The sequence below is a fragment of the Nicotiana sylvestris genome, chromosome 4 (assembly GCF_000393655.2).
Source record: "Nicotiana sylvestris chromosome 4, ASM39365v2, whole genome shotgun sequence".
NCBI classification, from domain to species: Eukaryota; Viridiplantae; Streptophyta; class Magnoliopsida; order Solanales; family Solanaceae; genus Nicotiana; species Nicotiana sylvestris.
In genome coordinates, this window is record NC_091060.1 from 75,469,000 (window position 1) to 75,479,746 (window position 10,747).

Genomic DNA, 10,747 nt, shown 5'->3' on the forward strand with positions numbered 1-10,747 from the left:
AGTGTCACTATGCACAGAAACCCGCCCCTCGGGCAATATCTTCTTTCCTGGTCAGCCACTCGGGCCCCAACACTCAAGGATCAGATAGCACCAGCAAAAGCAGATAAATATCTTCAGAAATATCACAACAATAAATAATGAACAAATGCATGAATGCAATGCAATGCATATGATGGTACATTCCAGTACCCACTGCGGCGTGCAGCCCGAGCCATCCATATTTATTTATCATCGACGGCACTCACTGGGGGTGTGTATAGACTCCGGAGGGGCTCCTACAACCCAAGCGCAATATCTTGGTCAGTCATTGTTACCTGACCGGTCAGCCATTGTTACCTGACCAATTTACATCATAAAGTGCCATTGTTACCACTGTTTCAAGTCACATCATAAAGTGTCGTTGTTACCACTGTTCAAGTTACATCACACAGTGTCATTGTTATCACTGTTTCAAGTTACATCATACAGTGTCATTGTTACCACTGTTCAAGTTACATCACACAGTGTCATTGTTATCACTGTTTCAAATTTCTGCTCTGTCCAGAAAAACAATATAAGCCCCTTGGGCATTTATAAAACAGTAGTCCTCAGCCCGAAACAACACTTAAAATATCTTTTGAGTTTTCAAAACTTAGAGATATGGCTGAGTTCGCAAAACAGTATTCAAAACCTTGGTCTGAGACCGTATGATATGCAAATTACGCTAAAACAGTAATATCAATCCCCGAAGGATTCTACAAGTCGGCACAAGGACCCAAACATGGCAATCAGCCCAAATTATGATGATAACAAGTAATTTCTGTTAAATACGCAGTAAAATCAACAACCGAGACGGACCAAGTCACAATCCCCAATGGTGCTCTACCCCACGCTCATATCCGGCGTGCAAGTCACCTCAATACAACACTATGATGTACAAATCCGGGGTTTCAAACCCTCATGATATCATTTACAAGTATTACTCACCTCTAGCTCGCTATGCCCTTGCCTCTCAAATTGGCCTCCTCGTGTGATGAATCTGCCAAAAATACACAAACATCGATGAAGTTCGATTTCTAAAAGACGGGGTTTTTAACCCTACATATCTGAAATTCGCCCCTTAATGATACTATAATGATCCCATACAGTTATGTAACTTCAATCTACAATACAACACTCAATAGGGCCAATATTAGTACTAGATCCCATAAATTATGCCATTTAGGCATATTATCAAACATCTTGTAAGCATAAATATTTACACCTCTTAACTATAGCATTGGTTCCTCCAACTATCACCATTAGCCAACAATTCATCCCACTATTATTCTTTAACAATTTATACTCCTAACATCACATGTGTGATCAACCATTCACCCCAAACCAACAAAAATTCCATCCAATAAACACCTTTAAATCCCTACCATGTTCATGTATTTAAATTGGGAATTTATGGCTTCCAACCACCATACAATAAGTTGTAATACTTGATTCATACTCATATTCCCATAATATATCCATATATGTGAGTCTAAGGTGTAGGATTTACTTTTTGAAAGAAATCTTGCAAAACCCTTCTCTGAGTTCTTGAAGGATTTTCAAGATCAATCCATGTTTAGGAGTAGTAATCAACTCAAAGTACTCCAAAAATCTTACCTTGGATCATAGAAATGAAGAGTGGGACGAAATCCCCTTGAGAGAGCAAGCCCTTGCTCCAAAAATGGCTTGGGAACTCTCTATTCCCAGTCTTGGGGTATTTAGGGGCCTGCTACTAGCGCGGCCGCGCATCTGGGCGTGCTAGTTTGCCCAGTGTTCTGTCTTGGGCGCGCATATTTTAGCGTGGGCGCGCATCTGGGCGCACTAGTGACACATGCCCAGTAAAATGGTCATAATTTTCTGTCTACACCTCCAAATGACAAACGGTTTGTTGAGTTGGAAACTATACTCAAATGGCTTTAATTTGATAGGTTGTGGGTCATACAACTCCTTATATAACGGGAGATATGATCGTCCAAAGTTAGGTCTTACGTGCACTCATTTACAACTTTCGTCTATTATGAAATTTTTCCAACTTCAAAAGTTTCCATTAGCCATCCGAAATCACTCCGAAGCCCCCCGGGACCTCAATCAAACACGCCAACATATCCCATACATTATTCGAACTTGTTCCAATCAACAAAACACCTAAAACAACATCAAAACCATCAATTCACATCGAATTCAAGCCTAAGGTTTTTCCAAAAACTTTCGAAACACGCATTGGATCAAAAACTCAACCAAACCACCTCCAAATGAAATGAAATTTTGCACACACATCCCAAATCACATAACGAAGCTACAGCAACTCTCGGAATTCCATTCCAACTCTCGGATCAAAATGTCACCTATCAATCGGAAATCGCCAAAATACTAACTTTGTCAATTCAAGCCTAATTCTACACCGGACCTCCAAAACCACTTCCAATCACGCTCCTAGTCACAATTCGTCTCCCGGAGCTAACGGAGCCATCAAAATTTACATCCGAACCCTCTAACTCATAAGTCAATGCCCGGTTGAGTTTTCCAACTTAAGTCTTCTTAAAAGAGACTAAATGTCTCATTTCTTATCAAAATTGCTCCAAATAAATTCTAATGCATCCAATACCAATAATGAAACATGAGGAAGCAGAAAATGGGAAGAACGGGGCAGTAACTCACGAGATGACGGGTCGAGTCATTACATTCTCCCCAACTTAAACAAACGCTCGTCCTCGAGCGTACCTAGAGTTGTCCTAGAAGCCAACCAAAAGCTGAATGACCTTATCAAGAATAAACCAAGGGATGATCCCACGTCACCCTATCTCACATGGGTCCGATAACGCGTTGTAACTAATATCACACAATCTAGTCTAACCCATAAATCATAGAGCCACATTTCACCTTTTCGAAATTATACACAAGATCAGAACCTCAAACCTATATTCAGGATAAGTCTGAACCAGCTGTAATAGACCATGCCTGCAACCTTAGGTGCAATTATATGATATATCAATAACTCAAACACATGCAGCGATAACTTCCATTCACAGCAGCTGCCCACAACAACTAAATCCCGATAGAAATCTCTTATTAGCCAATGTCTCAATCCAACACTCTCATATACTGCCAATGATAATTGAAATATGCAATAAATCATAACCATTGCTCATATCAACCATTCATGAGGCTATTTCTCCTCTAGCAATTATCGTAATATTTTTTTTTTAACCGAACCTCGATATTTACCCATCAAACATGCTGAAATCAAATCTATTCGTATTCATCAATGACCCCATTGATCACCTCGAATCAAACACACCACTCTGGTGATATGTCACCTCAATACAGACCTAAGCCACAACTTTCATAATACGCGCACCAATAAGAAACGGCCTGAACATACTCAAGTCATGAAAAAAAATGACTCAAACGAAAGAGCCGCACCTCAAGCTCATCAGTACCATCAGCGGACCCAACAAGAACATGCCGCAATACTACCGAAATATCATTAATTTTATAACATTACCTTTATGAGACATACACTCTGGTCAAATCACTTTCAATTAGCAATACTATTTCCCCAATCATCCGAAGATCATTCGCCCTAATCATCTGAAGCTCTTTTCTCTAATCACCTAGAAGAAAATCGTTACACATCCCATGTTCTGTATGATGTACATAGGTATTGTTCTAACTCTTACAATATTGACATGACGGACAAGATCTGTATAAATTCATAACACTGTCGAATCAATAATTCATTGGGTCTATACTTCTGGCAAAAATTATCACCTCATTCTGAACCAAACAATAGTCTTAGCCCCTTAATTTACTTCATATACTCAGATTGCACTGATCTCGAATTCAATGATCTTGTCTCACTCATTACGAACTGCCCAGGCAATAAGCCACCTCAGATATAATCAAAAGCTGCATATGATGGCCCAATATGCAAATAGGATACTAATTCAAACGTGTCACAAAAGGAAAACGAACTCTGGAAGGAATTACCAATCCCACGCACTAATACGGACTTTCCTTAGAAAATAGGAAGCAAGGCATACAAAATAGCATATAGAAAACTATACTCAGTATCACACTGTTGCGGCGTGCAACCCGATCCAGATAACATACCCATGGCGGCGTGCCACCCGATCCATACATAGATCTCACATAAGGAGATGCACATCGAGCCAAATTTGCTCATTACAACAAAATATCGGGTATCGGTCATAAGCATGCTAAGTGCATAATAATATCTCTGAGGGACATATAGCGTTATAAGCTACAAAACTCAAGCACAACTGAGGTGCGATGTACAATCTGGATTTCAAGAGCCAAGATGATCATATAACGTCATTCCTACACAGATTCTCAACACATAGCAATTTCTCAAGTCGTCTCACAACTCACACGGCGCAATGCATCACTACGCCAAATATCTGACAATGAAACATCAACCTAACTACTCTTCAATGAGGACTGCGTTACTAAAATGCACACATCAGGCCTGATATAGAGCCATTATTCACATTAAATCTATCCATCGACTTCAAGCCGATTCTGATCACACTGAACTAGCCTGATAACCTTTCAAAGGTCCATACTAACTCCCATTTGATAACACATAAGAACAACCATCACAAATTTCCTACTTGCTTTACATCTTTAATCAATCAAGTGATCACATGCCACACTTATATAATCTTCCCGTGGGACACACTCCCACAACCTACCACAACAATATCTGGAGCGTACCTCCAAACCATCGATCACACTAACGCTGAAGAGCAATCAAGAGTCATTAACCAGGACGCAAAACCCCTTTACAAAACACCGATCTTAGGTGACGCTGAAGACAATGCCAACTTACCGTAAACATCGAAACTTATCTTCTACTCATCCGAGCTCATGACATCTTGTCAAAAAATTTCCTTCACTCGTGCCATTCTCGACTCAATTTCCACAACCAGAATGGATTCATCTGCATACATCAATCAGAACTAACATAGTATATAACCGCACAATCTGCTAACCAATAGCAAGCTCCCCAACTTGGCTCAAAGCCATATATCACAACACACTATACTCATAACGTATATACTCCATTGCTATCATAATACCATAGTGAGATTAAACTCACTCCTTCATAAGCTTGTGGAAACACAATCCATCTAAAATTTTAACTCTTCCGCGTTTTCTTGCATTCACTCACATAATAGTTAAGCCTACTCTTTAGGCGACCAAATTTTTTACTAAGTCCCAAATTTTTCAAAAATTTCGGCAGAGTCTCCTTTGTAATTGGGCCTATCCACCTGCCAGAGAATCACCAAAACCATCCTAACAACACATCCACAACTTAACAAAGCATCACAACGTATATCAATTACATTAATATCAATATTACCTGTATTATACTATCAAAATTGATACATGGACATGTGTTGCACCTATTTGAATCATAACACATAGAAAATAACTTTCAATCCTCCATTATTGGGCTATTCAACCGAGTAAGAACATATTCTTTCTTTAATGTTTTAGACCTTCAAGGTGGTCTCCTTGACTTAACGATTTCGTCATAATACATTTACAGAAGCGATCTCAGCTCCCAGACTTATCTAACTAGTATGACAAATAGCTTCCCCTCATAAGCCAATTACCCACTAGCTTTACCTTTAGTTAATATTTTTGTATACCTTCCACTGCCATACACATTACACCATCACTTAATCTTCTTGAGTCTAAACTCATACCGTAATATGAAATTTACTTCACTTCAAATAGGAGACATAAAAAGATCCTTCACGCACGCATTACTTGGGACTACACATCCTATCACAATGGAAATCATACATTCAATAGTTCATCTATCATCCAGTAGACCTTCCTCGTCACTTCCAAGTCATATAGATACATATCGCAGTACTATCATACTCCTCACATAGCTATCCAGCCATGATTCCCACTAATAGAGGCAATACCGAACATATAAGTTCAAAATACTTGCTCACACAATAAGCACATCGGTGCTAAAGCCATTGGCAAAGATCTGGCCTCAGGTGGCCTAACATCAAACTCAAAACGACCACGTCTCGCCCTTCGATCGGGGAATTACAAGCCATCAAGGCACATCTAATACTGAGCATTCGTTCGCGCATACGAATACATGGAAGGAATTGTAAAAGTTATTTTTTTCAAGCTGAATCAAGGACGCACGATAAGAATTCAAGAATATGAAGTTTTTCCTAAAGGTTCTACAGCCTCTCGAGGATAAATACAGACGTCTCCGTACCGATCCGCGAGACTCTACTAAACCTGCTCATGACTTGTGAGACCTATGTAACCTAGGCTCTAATACCAACTTGTCACGACCCAAACCCCGCTCCGGTCGTGATGGCGCCTCTCATGAAGACAAGGCCAGCCAACCCTTTTAAACAGCCTTTTTCAACAAAATATAAACATGAATTAAACAGTTTCAAGATAATTAGATAACGTGATTTCATGAAATATAACCCAATTCGACCCAAACCGGGGTGTCACAAGTCATGAGCATCTAAAGAGTTTAAATATGACTAAAAATCTAGTAATATACAGGATGGAATTTAGAATCCAAGGAATAGGTATGGTGCCACGAACGCAGGCGGTCACCTTGCTCAGCTATGTAGCAAAACCTCCAATCAGCTAATATCCCGCTACAGGGTGATCAGTACATGCAGCTGCACGCGAGGTGCAGGGAGTAAAGTGAGTACTTCCAACTCAGTGGTAATAAGAGTAAATAATAACTGAGCGATAAGAAATCACGTAAGAACACTTCATCATGCTATCTAAGACGGTACAACCCTTTTTGAAAACAGTAATTCCATGAAAATCCTTTATAAAATATTTGACTCAGTTTTAAACCTCTTTTGAAAATAATCTTTTTAACAGTTGCAAAATAATTCCAGCCATCAGTGTCACTATGCACAGAAACCCGCCCCTCGGGCAATATCTTCTTTCCTGGTCAGCCACTCGGGCCCCAACACTCAAGGATCAGATAGCACCAGCAAAAGCAGATAAATATCTCCAGAAATATCACAACAACAAATAATGAACAAATGCATGAATGCAATGCAATGCATATGATGGTACATTCCAGTACCCACTGCGGCGTGCAGCCCGAGCCATCCATATTTATTTATCGTCGACGGCGCTCACTGGGGGTGTGTACAGACTCCGGAGGGGCTCCTACAGCCCAAGCGCAATATCTTGGTCAGTCATTGTTACCTGACCGGTCAGCCATTGTTACCTGACCAATTTATATCATACAGTGCCATTGTTACCACTGTTCAAGTATATCATCCAGTGTCATTGTTACCACTATTTCAAGTATATCACACAGTGTCATTGTTACCACTGTTTCAAGTATATCACACAGTGTCATTGTTACCACTGTTTCAAGTCACTTTATAATCAGTCCAGAAAATAATATAATAAGCCCCTTGGGCATTTACAAAACAGAAGTTCCCAGCCCGGAATACATTTAAAAATATCATTTAAGTTTTCAACACTTAGAATTATGGCTGAGTTTGCAAAACAGCATTTAAAACCTTGGACTGAAATTAAATGATATGCAAATCATGCTAAGCAGTAATATCAATCCTCGAAGGATTTTACAAATCGGCACAAGGCCCCAAACATGGCATCAGCCCAAATTATGATGATAACAAGTAATTTCAGTTAAATACGCAGTAAAATCAACAACCGAGACGGACCAAGTCACAATCCCCAATGGTGCTCTACCCCACACTCATATCCGGCGTGCAAGTCACCTCAATACAGCACTATGATGTGCAAATCCGGGGTTTCAAACCCTCAGGATATCATTTACAAGTATTACTCACCTCTAGCTCGCTATGCCCTTGCCTCTCAAATTGGCCTCCTCGTGTGACGAATCTGCCAAAAATACACAAACATCAATGAAGTTCGATTTCTAAAAGACGGGATTTTTAACCCTACATATCTGAAATTCGCCCCTTAATGATACTATAATGATCTCATACAGTTATGTAACTTCAATCTACAATACAACACTCAATAGGGCTAATATTAGTACTAGATCCCATAAATTATGCCATTTAGGCATATTATCAAACATCTTGTAAGCATAAATATTTACACCTCTTAACTATAGCATTGGTTCCTCCAACTATCACCATTAACCAACAATTCATCCCACTATTATTCTTTAACAATTTATACTCCTAACATCACATGTGTGATCAACCATTCACACCCAAACCAACAAAAATTCCATCCAATAAACACCTTTAAATCCCTACCATGTTCATGTATTTAAATTGGGAATTTATGGCTTCCAACCACCATACAATAAGTTGTAATACTTGATTCATACTCATATTCCCATAATATATCCATATATGTGAGTCTAAGGTGTAGGATTTACCTTTTGGAAGAAATCTTGCAAAACCCTTCTTTGAGTTCTTGAAGGAATTTCTTGAAAATCTAAGGATTTTCAAGATCAATCCATGTTTAGGAGTAGTAATCAACTCAAAGTACTCCAAAAATCTTACCTTGGATCATAGAAATGAAGAGTGGGACGAAATCCCCTTGAGAGAGCAAGCCCTTGCTCCAAAAATGGCTTGGGAACTCTCTATTCCCGGTCTTGGGGTATTTAGGGGCCTGCTACTAGCGCGGCCGCGCATCTAGGCGCGCTAGTTTGCCCAGTGTTCTGTCTTGGGCGCGCATATTTTAGCGCGGGCGCGCATCTGGGCGCGCTAGTGACACATGCCCAGTAAAATGGTCATAATTTTCTGTATACACTTCCAAATGATGAACGGTTTGTTGCGTTGGAAACTAGACTCAAAGGGATTTAATTTGATAGGTTGTGAGTCATACAACTCCATATATAACGGGAGATATGATCATCCAAAGTGAGGTCTTACGTGCACTCATTTACAACTTTCGTCTATTATGAAATTTTTCCAACTTCAAAAGTTTCCATTAGCCATCCGAAATCACTCCGAAGCCCCTGAGACCTCAATCAAACACGCCAACATATCCCATACATTATTCGAACTTGTTCCAATCAACAAAACACCTAAAACAACATCAAAACCATCAATTCACATCGAATTCAAGCCTAAGGTTTTTCCAAAAACTTTCGAAACACGCATTGGATAAAAAACTCAACCAAACCACCTCTGAATGAAATGAAATTTTGCACACACATCCCAAATCATATAACGAAGCTACAGCAACTCTCGGAATTCCATTCCGACTCCCCGATCAAAATGTCACCTATCAACCGGAAATCGCCAAAATACTAACTTTGTCAATTCAAGCCTAATTCTACACCGGACCTCCAAAACCACTTCCAATCACGCTCCTAAGTCACAATTCATCTTCCGGAGCTAACGGAGCCATCAAAATTTACATCCGAACCCTCTAACTCATAAGTCAATGCCCGGTTGAGTTTTCCAACTTAAGTCTTCTTAAAAGAGAGTAAATGTCTCATTTCTTATCAAAATTGCTCCAAATAAATTCTAATGCATCCAATACCAATAATGAAACATGAGGAAGCAGAAAATGGGAAGAACAGGGCAGTAACTCACGAGACGACGGGTCGGGTCATTACATTAATATCTTTTAGTTCTTCTTTTACTGATTTAAGTTCAGTTTGAAGATGTTGGATAGTAGTAGGCTCTTCTGTTTTACAAAGAATCTATTCATTACCTTTTTCATATCAAAAGGTTCTATCTGTGGTCGATTTTCCTTTTGTTTAATGATAATGTTTTTTAACTCAGTTAAATATTTTCTTCTTATTCATCATTATCTATGTGTTCGATGATGTCGAATAAGACATCTTTGGAGTCTTCTGTGATTACTCTAAGAGAATTTCTGACTACATACGCAAATTGCGCCAGTACAGTTACAACTATTTTCTACTGAGCTGTTGTTGTCTGAGTCATATGCGACATTAATCAATTCATTATCGCTATTAGAATAGCTATCAGTGGATGAAGATGATGAACTGTTATCATTATCTTCTAGAATTGCGTAAAGTTTTTCTTTAGTGTTGTCATCAATTTCAAGAGTATTTACTTTACTCTTTTTCTTTTTTGTAACTTTGCACTCATTGGCTCTATGTCCCGTTTTTCCACAAGACCAACATTTGTCACCATAATCCTTTTTAGATTTTCTTTTAAACCTTTTCTTTTTAGAAGTTTCTCCTTCTTTCTTTTCTTTACGCCTGTGGCGTCCTTTAGGTTTATCTGAAGATCTGTGTTTCTTTGACACTCTTTTTGATGGAGCGGCTATTGATTTGTAGCCGAAGTCTTGGCAAAAACTACCAAGCTCGGCTTTGGACTGTAGTCTATCCTTTTTAATAAGACTTTTAAGTTTTAGGTCTGTACATAGGTCTGTACATAAGTCTTCATCGTCTTCTTTTGAGAAGAATTCTTTGTCAATAGCTTTCCCTTTATCTACTTGAGATAGTATTTTATCAGTAATACTTTCCATCTCAATTTTATTAAGTCGAAGCTAAATATCTTTTAGTTCTTCTTTTACTGATTTAAGTTCAGTTTGAAGATGTTGGATAGTAGTAGGCTCTTCTGTTTTTACAAAGAATCTATTCATTACCTTTTTCATATCAAAAGGTTCTATCTGTGGTCGATTTTCCTTTTGTTTAATGATAATGTTTTTTAACTCAGTTAAATATTTTCTTCTTAATTCATCATTATCTATGTGT

The 10,747-nt window shown here is 38.8% G+C and overlaps 1 protein-coding gene across 1 annotated transcript; it reads right to left on the reverse strand.

The window, feature by feature from the left end:
• Positions 1-9,885: 9,885 nt before the first annotated feature.
• On the reverse strand, positions 9,886-10,518 carry LOC138889708 (uncharacterized). The gene has a single exon (XM_070173044.1). The coding sequence runs from the start codon at positions 10,516-10,518 to the stop codon at positions 9,886-9,888; it is 633 nt and encodes a 210-aa protein (XP_070029145.1).
• Between the last annotated feature and the right edge of the window lie 229 nt (positions 10,519-10,747).